General features: G+C 34.4%; 1 protein-coding gene across 1 annotated transcript in view; it reads left to right on the forward strand.

Moving 5' to 3' along the window:
* The window catches only part of LOC106879127 (sulfhydryl oxidase 1), an 80919-nt gene that overhangs the window by 44876 nt on the left and 17761 nt on the right, over window positions 1-18282 (forward strand). The window contains exons 2-6 of the mRNA XM_052965579.1: window positions 2555-2655; window positions 6340-6494; window positions 9842-9932; window positions 10703-10842; window positions 16718-16852. Coding sequence (XP_052821539.1) covers window positions 2555-2655; window positions 6340-6494; window positions 9842-9932; window positions 10703-10842; window positions 16718-16852 — 622 coding nt within the window. The remainder of the gene's footprint in view (window positions 1-2554; window positions 2656-6339; window positions 6495-9841; window positions 9933-10702; window positions 10843-16717; window positions 16853-18282) is intronic.

The raw sequence follows: 18282 nt of genomic DNA on the forward strand, positions 1-18282 counted from the left end.
ATACATACATACATACATACATACATACATACATATATATATATGTGTATGTATATATATACACACACACACACATACGATGGGCTTCTTTCAGTTTCCGTCTACCAAATCCACTCACAAGGCTTTGGTTGGCCCGAGGCTATAATAGAAAATACTTGCCCAAGGTGCCATGCAGTGGGACTGAACCTGGGACCATGTGGTTGGTAATTAAGCTGCTTACCACACAACCACTCCTGCTCCTGTTGTCAGTGCTGGTATAGGTTGGATGATTTGACTGGGCTGGCACACTGGAAGGCTGCGCCAGGCTCCAGTCTGATTTGGCATGGTTTTCTGTGGCTGGATGCCCTTCCTAACGCCAACCACTCCGAGAGTGTAATGGGTGCTTTTACATGCCACTGGCATGGGTGCCATTTGCATGACATCTGTATCTGCTATGACTGCGATTTTGCTCAGCTTGATGGGTCTTCTTCTCAAGCACGACATAATGCCAAAGATCTTGGTCATTGTCTCACACATGTGTGTATAGATTATATATATATATATAATGAAATTATATGACAAGAAAACAAGAATTATGTAATCGACTTTATTGACTTACAGCTGTTTCTGCTATAAGATGCAGTGCACTCACAGCTGAGTACTTGTACATCACCTTATAACATTTGTCTGAGTGCACTGTATCTAATAATGGAAACAGCTGTAAGCTAATGAATTTGATTACATAATTCTTGTTCCCTTCTCGTTTATTTATCATCATCATTTAACATTCATTTTCCAAGCTGGCATGGGTTGGATGGTTTGACTGAAAACTGGTAAGCTGAGGAGCTGCACCAGGTTCCAATCTGATTTAGCATGGTTTCTGTGGCTGGATGCCCTTCCTAATGCCAACCACTCCAAGAGTGTAGTGTGTGTTTTTTATGTGCCACTGGCACAGGTGCCATTAACCTGACACCTGCATATTATGCTCTGTACTCAACTAATGCTTTATTCTGAATCATATACATTGAGTTCTAACACCAGGTTATTAGTCTTGCTATTCCTAAGTGAAATCTTAAAATTAAAATGTGTGTCTGTCTTTGTGATTCTTTGTCTTGACATTGTATGATAGTTCTAAATGAACATCATTGGCATTCAAATAATGTCCTTCATTTCCAATTTAACATGGAAACATGTCCTGCTATGGGACATATTACCTTGCTTGAAGATAGCTTAGGGTTAATAAATGCCATAAAAAATCTACTTCAACGAATTCCATTTGACCCAGACGTGCATGGAAAAGTGCTTTCCTGGGTCACACAAAGATGACGAATGATGGTGATATATAAGAACTGTCAAAGTAGGCAATACATCATTTTAAGTTCATATCATAACTAGACATTGTTCTGAAAAATCTAATATTCTGAAACCTAAAAAGAAGCTATAAATTACAAGACAGTAGCTATTAAATTATGAAGACAAAATCATGTTATCTAATGTTATATACTTGCAGAATCTTTCTTTGATGTAATATAATAATTACAGATAAGGCTAGAGATTTGATATATATTGAGCCAAATTAGAAGACATTGAGATGGTTTAGCGCTATAGACAAGAAGGACAGATTATATTTAGATAAGTTTTGTTAATAGTGAAAACTTTCAAGTTTTGTTCAGACAACAACACCTTTCTTGATATTTTGACATTTTCTGAAAGCTGAGGAAACAAAAAATAAACTTCAGTGTTGAATTATCTTGGTACTTTGGATGTGTGTCTTCTACTGTAGCCTTGGCCAACTAATGTTTTCCAAGCAAACTTGTGTACAGGAACTGTGCAAGGCCTGTTAGATAAAATATCTTTTATCTTTTACATGTTTCAGTCATATAACTGCAGGTGTGTTGGGGTACTGTTTTTTTGTGAAAAGTGAACACACACACATCTCTGTTTTATATATTAGATATATATCAAAAATTAGAAGAACAGAGATTTATATATCCAGTTTTATTCTGCAGTCAATTGTGTTTTTCAAATGGAAAGACATGATTGACTGCACAATAAAAGTGGACATATAAGTCTGTTCTCCTTATTATCAATTTATTTCTTCCCTACCGACAACATGCAGTCTCTATAGAGACAAATGGATTTACTGATGTGAAGATCTGCTGAGGGTAGTAAAATAAACTGAAGTTTTTCTACACTCACAGAAGTTAGCTAGCATTATTAACCACCAAAAGTGAATATGGTACCTGCTAGGATTGTATATCCCTACCAACCTAATTTGAAAATTTAAGTTTTGAACTTTATATATATATGTATATATATATATATATATAGTTAAAAAAAACAATAACAAAAAAACAACAAAGTGAGGACGTGATATGGATAGTATTATTGGACGCTCAGGAAAGGAAAGAGTTCATATTCATCTAGCCTATGCTGGCATAGAAAACAAACAAATGAATGAGTAGCAACATTTAGTATTGAATTTCTCCTAGAATTTCTTCCCAATTTCCAATCAGTCATTCTGTTGTCCCACTAATACATTTCATTTCTTCTATTGTTTTTTGTTTTTTTTCAGCTTGGAGCTGTTTTATTCATATTGGTGCAATTGATTGTGCTGATGAGCAAAATGTAGACATGTGCCGAACGTATGATATTAGGCTTTTTCCAACTATTAAGGTAAATGCCCTTTTTGTCTTTTCTTTTTTTTTTTACCTTAAGCATTTAAAGCAACCATATCCAACTGATAAATTTTACCTGTTTTATATTCAAACTAACCAGATTCGGACTCTTATGCCTACCCTAGAATGTCATTCAAAAAATAAACAATTGCATCATTGAAATCTTGAAGCTATGAGATAATGCATGATTAATTCAAAACAATTTGAATAAGCATTGAGTAATTTGAATGTTAAAGGGTTAATGAATAAAAATGTTGTAAGAGGAGGAAAATTATTAGTCTTAAGATCAATTTTTGTCTTTTTTGTAATTGTTTTTGTTAAGAGGGAAAGCAGTTACCCATGACTCATTGATGATGGGCCTCCGAGGCTGGTGAGAGAGAGGGAGGGAGGAATATTTCCTTAAATTGGAAACCTGGTGAAAATGCTTGTGACTGAGGACTCCCCTAAAGACATCCAAGATATCAACTGATAGTATTAAGACAAGTAGAAGGAATTTTGATTTAGAATGCAAAGAGCTGAAACAAATATCTCAAAGCATTTTGCTGGGTGGTTGGTGTTAGGAAGGGCATCCTGCTGTAAAAAATCCTGCCAAAACAGTCACAGAAATCTGGTGCAGGCTTCTGCCTCACTGGCTCCTGTCAAACCATCCCACCCATTCCAGCATGGAAGGCAGATATTAAACAATGTTGGTGATGATTCTGTTCAACATTTCTACAGTTGCACCAGCTCACTGCTTTGTATTGGTAATTTTTTTTTTTTTTATCATCCACCCAAAGAGATGAAAGGCAAAGTTGGCCTTGACAGGATTTGAACCCAGAGCACAGAGAGTCAGAACAAATACAGTGAAGCATTCTGTCTAACACTCTAACAATTCTGCTTGATCTCTCCACTGAATGAATTAAAAGATTTCAAAATTTCATCTAAAGTAAACTTGCTCTGAATTCATCTTAGATTTAGAATGGTAAGAGTAAATTCTATCATCTGATTAAAATTGATGGAATATAGGTGGCAAGCTGACATGATTGTTAGCATATCAAGCAAAATGCTTAGCGAGATTTTGTCCATCTTTGCATTCTGAGTTCAAATTCCACTGAGCTTGGCTTTGCCTTTCATTCTTTCATGATCAATAAAATGAGTACCAGTTGAGCACTGGGGTTGATGTAATTGACTTATCCCCTCCCCCGAAATTGCTGGCCTTGTGCCAAAATATGAAATCAATATAACAGAAATACTGATGGAACTATATGGAAAATGTAAATATGTAAATGCTTCCTAGATCCAAGAGTATCTTTGAGGGCTGATATTTAGTTCTGGTTTTATGGTATTATAAAGCAGATGATGAAAATTATTGTGTTGAGGTTTGGTGACAATCTATCTCATGTAAAACTTCCAGACAATTCATCTGTTTCTTTTAGTAAGTTAAACTAAGTTACATAGAATTAAGTGCACTATTCAAACACAGCAAAATACCTCCAACAGTTTTTAGCTCAAGTCTTTTCACCTGATAGCCTTATCCCACTTTTATATAAGCCACAGATGTTTGTAAGTGCTTGTATTTGTAATATGAGAGATAATATCTCTCTGCTTTGTGCATAAAACATTATTCTTTTGCAGTTAAAATTCCCAGCCTGTTTCCAATTGTTTAGTGAATCAAACAATACAAAATTGGATATACTCCACAAGTGCTTAATATATCTGCCGTAGATTAAAACTGAATAATTGTCAGTAATACTATTGCATTATGCTTGATTTACAGATGTCACCACAGCTTGATATCACATTTGGTGCTTGACAGAAAGGCTATTTACTTAGCTAGCTATTCAGGGTAGAATTCAAAGCAATATTATTTGAAAAATTCATTAAATTTTACAGTTTATTGCAACTATATTTTTCAAATTACAATGAATGTAAACAGAGTTTGCTTTTAGAAGTGTTTGAGAATAAATTATTTCATTATCTGTATCTTTCAATACATCTCAGTGCTTCTAAAAGCAAACTCTGTTTGCATTCTTCGTAATTTGAATTTAACAAAGCTAGATTTATAAGTTTAATAATTGCAGATTAATTTGACAGTGGGCAATTTAGCTTAATGGTAAAGCACTTGGCTGGTAATCACAGGGAAGTGAATTTGTCTCGTAGCTGGCTGCTGGCAAATTTTTCTGCAAAATATGGATATTTTATCCTGTTCCTGTTGCTCTGTCAGTATTATTCTGCATTTGAGAATAAATTATTTCCTTATCTGTAACTATTTCATTTTTTTTCATTTTATCTAGTTTCAGCTCTTGAGCTGTGGCCATGCTGGGGCGTGTCTCAGATTCTTTGTAGTTCTTGTTAAGGGCAACTTTGCCTTTCATTCTTCCAGGGTTGATAATTGAAATACCAGAGTGGGTTGGTGGACTAGAGGAATATTTTCTTTTACTTGTCTCAGTCATTAGACTGTGGCCTTGCTGGAGCACAGCCTTGAATTTTAGTCAAATGAATTGACCCCTGTATTTCTTTTTTTAAGCCTGCTACTTACTTTACTGATCTCTTTTGATGAACTACTAAGTTACAGGGACATAAATGCACCAACACCAATTGTCAAGCAGTCTTACAGGACAAACACACACATACACACACACACACACACACACACACATATATATATATATATAATGTACACACACAATAGGCTTCTTTTCAGTTTTCACCTACCAAATCCACTCACAAGGCTTTGGTCAGCCTGAGGCTATAGTGGAAGACACTTAACCAAGGTGTCATGCAGTAGGACTGAACTGGGAATAATGTGGTTGGGAAGCAAGCTTCTTACCACACAGCTACGCCTCATTGTTTAAAAATTCTTTCGTTAATTTCACTCGATGGACAATGGCCATGCTGGAGCACCACCTACAGTAGCTTTAGTCAATTCTACAGACCACATTACTTAATCTTGATACCTATTTTATTAATCCTGTGAGGGTGAAATGCACAGTTAACTTGGCATGGTTGTTGTGAATTTGAACGTTTTAATGTGATTGATTAGACAAGACATACCTTCTTAGCGAGAGGCTTTCCTAATGTTTTAAAGAGTAAACAGGAAAGAGCCAAATGTATTGAGACAAAGAAATATGCCTTGGCTATGGTTCTAACAAGGCTTGATCTCATAATCTTTCAGTCAGCATACAAGGGGCTTATTACTATTATTACTGCTGCAGCCCTACCTCTGAAATTATCACCCCACCCCTGAAATTGCTGACCTTGTGCCAAAATTTGAAACCAATATTATTATTATTATTATTATTAATATTATTATTATTATTATTAAGGCAGCAAGCTGGCAGAGTAGTTAGCATGCCGGGCAGAATGCTTAGTGGTATTTCACCTGTGTTTACATTCTTAGTTCAAATTACGCCGAAGTCAAAACTTTACCTTTCATCCTTTCAGGGTCATTAAATTAAATACCAGTGAAACATTGGGGTCGATGTAATCGACTAGTCCCCTCCCCACAAATTTGAGGCCTTGTGCCTCCAGTAGAAAGGATTATTATTATTATTATTATATTCAAGAACAAAAAGTGAATAGGTAAAGTAAAAGATCAGCTGATAAAGTGATCTAAAAGCAAAATATTGTAGTGAAATGTTTAAAAATAATTTATTTGCTTGTTTTGCTTTTCTTAATTTCTCTTTATCTCTTTTCATTGCAGACATTTTTCCCAAACTCAAAACCAAGTGATATTGGCACAAACTATGATAAAGCTCGTAATAGTGTAAACGTGTTGCGCCATAACCTTATAGACCTTTCTGTACAGTATTATATGCAGTCTAAGGACCCACAATGGGAAACCTTATCACCAATTAAGTGAGTATCTAATTAATACAATCAATTAGTTTCATAATATAAGTTTGCATAATTTGTTCTTCTTCAAACACGTATTTCCAATTTTCCAGCTTGAATCTTCCTTCGAAAAACAAAGAGCTTGGACTCTGTTTTTCACAGTTACCTTGAATTACTTTTGGTTCTGTTACAATTTATCACCTTTTTGAAAGAACTTCATTAATATATATCCTTCATTCCTCATGTAAATATAGTGTGGGTCTTTCTATTACTGTTTGGTATTCTGAATTGAAGCATCTCTTTTTTTATTAGTTCATCCAAAACGTTTCCTATTACAAATCTATCAGGTGTGTAAAATTTCATTGCTGACCATAAAAGACATATTTTTTCTTTTATTCTTTTCCTTGTTTCTGCAACCATGCTCGAGCTCCAATTTGAAAGATTCAGTAGAACAAATTCTACAAAGCACAATCACATTTAATATTTCCTGTCTGTTAGGATTAGAAAATGTTTAAAATATTACTAACTTCATTAGCATCCTCTTTCTAATACATTGGGAATAAACTATTATAAATTTATCCTGGAAAGAAAAAAGAGGTTAATCAAATTAGTAATATATGTGAAGCTGAACATTTTTACATACTTTTATTTACAGTCAACATTAAGTTGGAATCAAGAAGCAAATTATCAGATTACTCAAGTCAGTAATTGCTTCTGATTCCAACTCCACAATTAAGTTTGACTTCACAGCTCTGCTACATATATTTAAGATTTGGTATTCAGTATCGAATTAAAGCACTTTTTCTTCAGTTGTGACACAGTAGGTAAAAGCAGTGAAACTTTGTACTACTGTTATGCTTCATAAGTTCAATCTTTACCCAAAATTTCAAGTGTCACTTCGGTATATTGGTAGCATATCTGTCATGTTCAAAGAAGATGTGGGTTTGTATCTCATGGGCTTCCTTAAACTTTTTTCAATCCAATGATCTTTTTTTTACCTGATATTCTACATATGATTGTTTATAGCTCTATCTGCTTCAAGTTCCACTGTTTAAAGCAATTTATGTATATACATGTAAAAATATGAATTGGGAGTTTAAAATGATGTTAATATTTTCAATTAATATAAGGTAACAGGCTGGTAAAATTGTTAGCTCACAGGGCAAAATGCTGAGCAATATTTTGTCTGTCTTTGCATTCTGAGTTCAAATTTTGCTGAGGTCAGCTTAGTCTATCATCCTTTCAGGGTTGATAAAAAAGAAAATGTACCAGTTGAGCACTGGGGTTGTGTAATTGACTAGCCCCTTCCTCCAAAACTTATGGCCTTGTTTCAAAATTTGAAACCAATGTTTGCAGTCAATATAATTAGATGCAAAAATAACTCCTCTCGTTAAAGCTTTTGATACCAACCTGCCCAATACTATTTTTGGTTGTTTTAAAGGATTCTAAATTAAAACTTAGCAAAATTTAATGTTGAATTTTATTCCAAACACCAGCTTCATAAGGACAGAGGTATTTTATTAAATTCTTCATTATTTTCCTAATTAATAAAGATGGTGTATTTTGTCAGAAATGCAGTATCGAAATAGTTAATACAGGCATGCAATTGCTTTCTTTTTGTTTCTGTAAATTTCAAACAATAATTTTGCTAGTGATTGCCTAACTTTCTATCTACAGAGATAATTATCTAGTTTTGAATTCCAAAGACAAATTTCCAATGAACCATCTACCTGTCATTTTAGCTAGGGCTGGGTGAATTTGCTAGGGGCCTTTTACTATGTAAACTTGCTCTAACTTTTTAATGCTAGTTTCTATTAACCCATACATTGTAACTATCATATAAAACATGGCTTTTCATCCAGTTCTCCTCATCTGTTCTCTAGTTTTTCTCTATATCATTTATTAATTTTTTTTTATCAGAAATATCTAATGATTCTGCAGCATTTTATATCACAGAAGTTTACTCTATCTACAAGATTCTTATTGCATTTATTCCAGTCTTGCACTACAACTTTAAAGTCGATCATTCAATAGAATTCCAAAATTTTGTACAGATAAAGATGTTTGCTATTGCAACATGGAAGACACAAGATAGCCATACAAAACAACACAAAGACCATTAAACAATTGTTTGTATAATAATATGGTGCCAAAATTTGTTACTCAAAACTGCAACCTGTTCACTGACAAAAAAATCTCACTACATTACAGATAAATGTTTAAACCAGTCATATCCGGCTAAAATATTCTACCTGTTTTATTTTCAAACTGGCCAGATCCAGCCTCTCACACTTACCCTAGAATATTATTCTAGAAATAAACAACCACATCATCGAAATCTCAAAGCTACAAAATAATGCATGACTAATTCAAAACAATTTGAATAAAAAAGCATTACATTCGACAGAGAAATCTGAATACTAAAGGATTAAGTAAAGTTAATATGCTTTGTGTGTTTCTGTATGGCTAACTTATGTCTTCCATTCTGTAATTGCTTTTGCATCAGCATATGATCTCTGATCAAAGCACTTGTGCCATGCAAGTTGCTGTTGTTGGCACTCCGTCGCTTACGACGACGAGGGTTCCAGTTGATCTGATCAACAGAACAGCCTGCTCGTGAAATTAACATGCAAGTGGCTGAGCACTCCACAGACATGTGTACCCTTAACGTAGTTCTCGGGGATATTCAGTGTGACACAGTGTGACAAGGCTGACCCTTTGAATTACAGGCACAACAGAAACAGGAAGTAAGAATGAGAGAAAGTTGTGGTGAAAGAGTACAGCAGGGTTCGCCACCATCCCCTGCCGGAGCCTCGTGGAGCTTTAGGTGTTTTCGCTCAATAAACACTCACAACACCCGGTCTGGGAGAAACTGCGATCCTATGACCAGGAGTCCGCTGCCCTAACCATTGGGCCATTGCGCCTCCATGCCATGCAAATACATCTCTGGAATAAAGATATTTGGTATTAACTAAACCTATGAGTTCTCTTTTTATTTTTTTGCTTTTTTTTTTCACAATTTCATTACAACAGACATTTTATAATACATGGTCTAAAATTCCAGAAATGTTAGTCTTCTTTTTCAAATGTATTGCCTGTTAATTATGAAAGTGTAATATGCTGCATTTGGAATGATGATGTCTCATGTAACGTGTTACATGATAATATCTGTATTCTATTTTCAGTAACTTTAAATGGAAACAGATCCCATTATGTAATAATGTAAGCAATTTCTTACATTATTATTTAAGTTTTGATTACTTGAGAGGAAAGCTATTAAATGAATTAAAATAAACTTAATGTTAGTTTCTTTTTATATTATTAGCAACAAGAATGTATTTACTTACATTTCTATTTGTGTCATATTTCAGCTCTGTTGATGACATTTTAAAATATCGCGTTTCATCACACTCAGTTATTGTTATCATTACTGAAGATAAAGGCAGTTACTTGGGAAAAGAGGTAATTGATTCTTATACTATTCTTTACATTTTACTTTTCATGTTTTGTTTTGTTTCAGTCATTTGACTGCAGCCATGCTGGAGCACTGCCTTTAATTATTTAGTTGAACAAATCAACTCCAGTAGGGAACAAAGACACATATATGCATAAAAGGCTTCTACACAGTTTCTGTTTACCAAACTTACTCACAAGGCATTGATCAGCTTGGGGTTTTAATAGACACTTGCCCAAGGTGTTGTGCAGTGGGACTGAACCTGAAACCACATGATTTGCTTTCTGTTCATATTGACTTGAATCAAATATAACAAACTACTCCAAATCATTAATATATATTACACAAGCCTGAAATATATTAAATGATTTCAAAATGTCACTATTTAGCTTGACTTCATTATTTGCACAAATAATGTGCAAATGGAGAAAAAATCAGTGCACTTTTCTGTCCAGAGCGAGTTGAAGCATCACTTTCTCTTGTGCTATCTTAGAGCATTATCCTCATCATCAACCTCATCTCATAATGTCAGAAAAAAATCCATCATTGTCTAAATCTTCCATTTGCGACTTGATTTTTTTCCATTGATGAAGCTCATTTACATTTGGGCATCGACTGATGAAAGCTCAACCTGTGTAAAATTTTTGAATCATCAATTTTGGATGTCTGCTGTTTAAGGGTTGACATGTGTTTTTCAAGATATCAATAAAAATTTTCTTTTCCAGTTTTTCATTTCTTTGTTTAATTTTATTTATGAATTAATCAATTTTGTATTTAGGTAATACTTGATCTGAGTAAATATTCCAAAATCCTCATCAGATCAATGCTATCAGATGTAGTTCCTGTAGAATACCAGGTGACACATTTCCCATCTCTATTACTAATAGATAAAAATGGCAAACTCAAAACACTTATACAGTAAGTATTCTTTTCGGTTTCCTTAACATATTGATAGAAGTCTCATTGCCAAGTAGTTATGGATCTAGACAATTGGTTTTCAGAACATGAGTTTATTTAATCAAGTTTTACATGTATATTATTGATTGATAAAAGAACTGGAATTATGTAATTGACAAGGGAACAGAAATTATGAAATCAATAAACTAATGAAGTTGATTTGGTAATTCCTGTTCCCTTGTCATTCAGTAATTTATATTACACTCTGTACTTTAAAATATATGTATATTGAGTTCTAACAACTGATTATTAGCATTGCCATTCCTAAGCAAAATTATGAAATATATGCATAGGCGCAGGAGTGGCTGTGTGGTAAGTAGCTTGCTTACCAACTACATGGTTCTGGGTTCAGTCCCACTGCGTGACACCTTGGGCAAGTGTCTTCTACTATAGCCTCGGGCCGACCAAAGCCTTGTAAGTGGATTTGGTAGATGGAAACTGAAAGAAGCCCATCATGTATATATATATATGTGTGTGTTTGTGTATGTGTTTGTCTCCCAAACATCGCTTGACAACCGATGCTGGTGTGTTTACGTCCCCGTAACTTAGCAGTTCGGCAAAAGGGGCCGTTAGAATAAGTACTAGGCTTACAAAGAATAAGTCCTGAGGTTGATTTACTTGACTAAAGGCGGTGCTCCAGCATATCCGCAGTCAAATGACTGAAACAAGTAAAAGAGTAAGAGTATATATAGAAGATAACAAAGGTAGCCTCTCTGTTGCCACTTGGTTATAGGTAGCTGCCAAATGTCCTTCAAATAACATAGTGTCCCTTGGCTAAACAACAATATAAACAAAGAATGCTCTCATGCCTTGGTTAGATAACTGCTGTCGGTAAAAGATAGATGTTCCCAGCAAATCATGAAAATGTCTCAATTTGCAGGGATTATCCAACTCATGTTGAATTTTGAAAATATTTTACAAACTTCAGCTAGAGTTTTCTAAAATGCTCACCTTTAACACATAAGACCTTTAGAGTTTCTGAAATTGGTGATTTTTGCTAAAGACTTAATAATTTGAAGAACAAAATATGAAATAATTTATGAAAAAACAAAATGCAAAATTGTTTTGAATTGAACAATATTTATTGAAACAAGCTAAAAAAAAAAACAACTTTACCATCACTTGTTGTGTGAGTGTGACCTGGTGGCATGTACCACACTTTTGCTAATTGTTTTAGATGCTCGTGTAGTGATGAGTTGACTGGAAACCGTCTTATCCCTCTCACTCTTGATTCTGGGATTCAGTGGTGTGAGGGCCAAGATGGTGTCTATTGAGATTATAAAAGTTGGAAGAGGGAGAGGACTGTACTAGCGGTCAGCTAGTATTTATTTTCTGCAGGGTAAGCTGGATCAACATGAAATGACATGCCTTGCTCAAGGCCTCAATGTATCACCCAGTCCAAGAATCGAACCCATACTTTATTAATGCTAGCTCATTAACCTAACCACTAGGTCATGCACCTAATGAATTGTAAATACCTGTATACACCCAAAAAGCAAACCTGGGCACATTATCATTCAAACAAATCTTCATAAGTCAACAAGCAAGTCAGTGAGATAGCTTCTACATGGCTGCTCAGTTTGCTAGTTAAACCACTCTGAAATGACTCTCTATTGCCTTCGAAAAGACAAAGTGGCAGGACAGGTATAATTGTAAATGTAGTTCTAGATGGGAGGGTCATAGCTGGAATGCCTTTGATCATAGGCCAGTGATGACTTGCTGTCAAACAACAGCAATTTTATTACAGAATTAAATTTTTAAAACACTTCTACAGACAGAAAACAAATTCCTTTAAATGACCGTATAGGAAGTCTGTATTTCACACTGTTGCTTTTAAAACTACAGTATACACCTTACCAGGATATATTCTTTTGATAAAGAATATAAAGATTCGAAACTTTTTTGATATTTGGACAGTGAAAAAACAATTTAGATTTTATTTTGATTTTAGTGTCAAAACATTTTTTATATAAAATTATTATTGCAATAAAGATTGATGTAACTCTTCACAAAGGTAAATAGACAATAAGAAGAGTGTGATGTGATTTGCAACAGATTGTTTATTTAAGAGTTTGAACAATATTTCAACAGATCATCTGTCTTCAGGTTCAAAATGTAAAATGGGAAAAACTGCAGAAACACAGAAACTTAAAATACAAAAGAAGAAATCCTGCGTTCTTATTTAGATAAAATTACATCATCAGTTTTCATTTTCATAACTGGTAAAAGGAAGAAAGAAAAAGCATAAGAAAAAGAATACTTTGTCGAGCAGTTTTGTGTTAATGTGATGAAATTCGCCTGTCATTTTATTCATTCTTCCTAGGCATTTGTCCTCGTGCATTTTTAGAACTGAAAGTGTAGTAGAATCAGAATATTTTCTGAGAATGTGCACTCTCAGGTGTTCCTCAAAGTTGCAGCCGTTTGATGTAAAATGTTCAGCAAGTTCTGTTGATCTAGTGCTATCATGCCTGATGTCACAGCTATGCCCATTGAATCTTTTATTTAATTGTTCTGTTGTACAACCAGCATAAATCGTGTTTGGTGTATTCTATTGCATATACCAAATGGGAATCTTTACATATCCCATCTTCTGTATAAATCATAACATTTCTGTTATGATTTGTGATGGAATTGACTTAAATCAAGTTGTGTTTGGTGCATTCCGCTATGTACACCAAATGACATGCCTTGCTCAAGGTCTCAATGTATCACCCAGTCCAAGAATTGAACCCATACTTTATTAATGCTAGCTCATTAACCTAACCACTAGGTCATGCACCTAATTAATTGTAAATACCTGTTTACACCCAAAAAGCAAACCTGGGCACATTATCATTCAAGGAAATCTTCATAAGTCAACAAGCAAGTCAGTGGGATAGGAATCTGTACACATCCCATCTTCTGTATAAATCATAACATTTCTGTTATGGATTGTGATGAAATTGACTTTGCTCATGTTGTTGTACCTTGAACAGGGCTTACCTTGCTTGTGGTTGTTTTTTTGAGATGTAGTGTTCAGAAGCTCTCTTTGAATTTCGTTTTCATCCTTTTCTCCCATTCCATACTTGATTACCTGTTCCTTATTCACTGTCTTTAATAATTTCTCAGTGTTGTTCTGTAAATATTATTTTCATTGGTATTATTATAATTGTGATTATTATAATTCAGTTGGAGAAGAATAAGGGTGGTGCTGTGTCCAAAACAGGCCCTCTCATCACATGAGATTGGTGTTCAGCTTGAGCATGCTGCAAATTGGTGCCTATCAGTAGAGAGGGAGTTCCAAGAAGCTACAGCTTGATGTAGGAAGGAAGGAAGGAATGAGCAAAGTGTTTAGTGTGTGATTTAAGGGCTAGAACACACTAAGGATATTATCTTTGCAGAGATCTTAATAGTTTCCAATATATTCTCTTGAAGAATTTCAGCTTGGTGCATAGTCTGTTGTATTAGCTTCTTGCTGTTCAGGTCTATGACGTCAGACATACATCCCGACCTAATTAATTGCTCTATGACACATTGATCTACAACCAGTTAATTGTTCTATGTCTAAGAAAGTAAAACAAAACACAGTACAGTTTGTTGAGAAACTAAACTGCCTTGTAGAAATGTATTGGTTTTTTTCAGAAGGTAATGTTGCTCTTACTTTGTAGATGATAAGTGCTAGTTCCTTACAGCTTTTCTGCAGGATTTTGGCTGAAATTTGATCGAAACCAGTAGCTTCGTTTAAACTTTGAATGTAATATCTTAATGGGGGTCTCAACTGTGCACATCTACTGAATCATCTCTCAGCCAAATTTTCCCAGCCATGTAGGAAATATGTCTACAGTTATCCAGGAATTCTTGCTGTTTTTATAGGTCACCAGGAGTGTCTTCCCACAGAAGAATTTAGATTTTTCACTCCCCATGATCACTTGCAGTTATCTTTTGTCACTTCTGTGAAGATGTGTGGCTTAGTGGTTAAGGTGTTGCACTCTTAATTGCTAGATTGTGGGTTCGTTTCCTGGCCTGGGTGGTATGTTGTGTTCTTGAGTAAAACACTTCATTTCACATTGCTCTAGTGCTGTGTGGAGACCGGCACGTTAAAGAGACCCGACATTTCCTCTGTGTGTTGTAAAAGGTAGCTACAAAGAGCTACCTTAAGGTAGGATTTGCACTCTGACCTTGTAAAACCTTCTCCAGCAACAGCTACCCAAACAGACTCCATTGAGTGGAGGGCTGTTACCTGAGTAATACAAAGGTATCACCTGCAAAGAATAAGGAATCACCAACAAATGGTTGATGCAGTGATGCACTGTTACATACTACTCCTTGACATACTGGAAGCTTCCCAAACCCTTTCATAATTGTCACTTTTTCTCTTTTCTTTTTTCTTTATTCCAATTTCCTTGTTTCCGTTGTCCTGGACATCTGATCTAGAAAGTTACTTTATATGTCAATTTATTGTACAAAGTCTTAATGCTGAACAGTTCAGTGTTTTTAAAAGTTACGGAACAAACAAAATTATGCAATTATCCAGTCAACAATTAAGCAATACTGACTTTGTTTTCCTATCCCTGTGCAATGTTAATACTGTCTGATAACAAAATATGCAAGTTATGTTATTTGAAGGTTGTCTTGTTATGAATTAACCACAGTACTATTGTTAAATTCAGGAATATGTGTATGTATGAGAGGAGTGTTTGGATTGTTTGTTTGTTTAGTGCCTGTTTTTTTAATGCTAGCTTAATTTGGACAGGAACATATTTAAGGCAGGATTTTTTTCTACTAGATGGTGCTCTTCCACTCTTTACTTGTTTTTTAAGTAAGGGAGGTTTTTTTTTTCTTTTTTCTCTATTTTGAAGGTCATTGAAAGTTGAGAGTGACTGGTCATAATATCAACAAAAAATGTTAACCTCAAATCACCATGGGATATCAACATTTATACATGCACATTCTGTTCACTTTTACATGTTTTTCCTTGCTAGCATGGGTTAGGTGAATATATCACTGAGGCATTGTTTTACAGCAGGATCCCCTTCCAGTCGCTCACCCTCACGTTTCTCTTATTTCATACATCTTCAAAAGTACAAAGCCCCTTGTTGAAGGACGAATGAAAACATCATTGCCAGTACAGCTTACCACACACACACACACACACACACACACACATATCAGGCATTCGTTTTAGCCTGCAGAAGAAGACATTTGCTGAATGTGCTGCATGATGGGACTGAACTTGAAACCATGTGGTTGCAGTGATTACATATTGAACTTTCTTCATAAATATCCCAATATGTTTAATATAATGTGCTGGTGCCACAAATAAGAGTGTCCAATAGAATAAGTAAAGTGGATGGTATTAGAAAGGTCATCCAGCTCTGTAGAAACCATGGCAAAGCAGACATTGGAACCTAACATTGTCCAGCCCATCCTAGCATGGAAGACAGATGTTAAAAGGCGATGGTGATGATGCAATTAAAGATTTACACTTGTTTGGACATAAACAATTTTCAAGAGATTAACTTTTCAAAGTTACTGGAGCAGCTTCAGTTATTTGTTTTACCACAGTCTTAGACTTGGAATGAAATGAGATAGAAATTAAAATCTCAATCATTTTGATAGTGAATTTAAGTCTTAATCACATTAAATTCACTATTTTGCTCTGTAAAATGTCTTAAAGTCACTTAGTAAAAAATTTCATATATACATTTATCATATATCATTTATATACATTTATCATATATCATTTATATACATTTATCATATATCATTTATATGCATTTATCATATATCATTATAAATATCATATATACATTTACCTTTGTTTAAAACAAATGTTTTTTTTGTTTTTTTTCTCCAGTTCAAATCTGACAACAAGCTTTTGTGTAAATTACCTAAAAAATGTATCTGGTTATGCTACCAATATTAGTGGAATAAAAGACCCATCACTGGGTTACATTGCCAGTATGAAACCAACTCTTAAAAGCATTCAAATGTAAGCTGATTTTTATAATTTCTATATCTCTCTTCTTTTTTCTATTCGTGTGTGTGTGAAAGAAATTATTAATAGTTGTTTTTTAATTAACACTGTTGGTGTGTTTTTAACTTAATATTCATTTGTATAAAAGTGGTGAGCGGGCAGAATCATTAACACACAGGGAAAAATGCCTACAGCATTTCATCCATCTTCACATTCTGAACTGAAATTCCACTGAGGTCAGCTTTGTCTTTCATCATTTTAGGGTTGATAAAAGAGGTACCAGTTGAACACTGGGTTGATGTAAGCAACTTACCGCCTCCCCTGAAGTTCCTGCCTTATGCCAAAATTTGAAACCAGCATTAATTTGTATAAAGCAGTGTTTCTCAACCTTTTTACCCTTGCATAACATTGCATGTCTCAAGGAACCTCTGCACAAAAACAATTATGTACCATATTTTTCTCATTTTTTTCATCATAGTTCACGTGGTAAATATCATATATATTTATATATATATATATGTCTATATGGTTGTTTTTTGATAACATAATTGGTTAGACAGGATGATGTCTATATTACAGTAACTAATAATATGTTGTGCATGTATAGTAATACTACAATCATGAAATTAGCATTAGCTTACTCTTTCTTGTGGAACCCTGGTTGAGAAATGCTGGTATAAAGCTATACTTTTTTATCAGGAGTTTCTATTTTCTTTTGTATTTTTTATACAATAATTCTTCGTACTGTAGGTACAAGGCCTGAAATTTTTGTGGGAGAGGGTCAGTTGGTTACATTGCCCCTAGTGCTTGACTGGTACTTATCTTATCAACCCCAATAGGATGAAAAGCAAAGTTGACCTTGACAGAAGTTGAACTCAAAATGTAAAGAGTTAGAAGAAAAGCCACTTAGAATTTTATCTAGTGCGGTAGCAATTTTGCACCTCACTAGGTGAGGGCTCCTGCTTTTGGTGGTCAGGGTAATCATGGATCTGTGGGCTTCCCTGACTGGCCCTAAATAAGAGGTACTCCTGCATTAAGAGGGCCACATCATTCATGTGTTCTCATACTTCATGCACTATGTATACTTTTATCACCTTTCTTTTTCCTTTCTTTCCCCTTATCTTTTATGTAAACACAAATTATAAACTGTCCTTATGTCTCCCTCTTCTGATGTTCCTGTGTGGCAAACAAAAGAAATCACTATCATTATTATTATTATTATTATTATTATTATTAAAATAAAAAGGATTGAGGTAACTCCTCCTGAAGATATAGAGTCAAAGTTACCTCAATCCTTTTTATTTTAACCAAAATGAAGTAGATTGACAAATTTATTTTTTGAACCAGTTGAAGACACACGAGATGTCGAAATATCGTTCACCAGATAACAAATGGCACTCTTCTTTTAATTTTGATATTATTATTATTATTATTATTATTATTAA

The sequence above is a fragment of the Octopus bimaculoides genome, chromosome 2 (assembly GCF_001194135.2).
Source record: "Octopus bimaculoides isolate UCB-OBI-ISO-001 chromosome 2, ASM119413v2, whole genome shotgun sequence".
Classification (NCBI taxonomy): domain Eukaryota; kingdom Metazoa; phylum Mollusca; class Cephalopoda; order Octopoda; family Octopodidae; genus Octopus; species Octopus bimaculoides.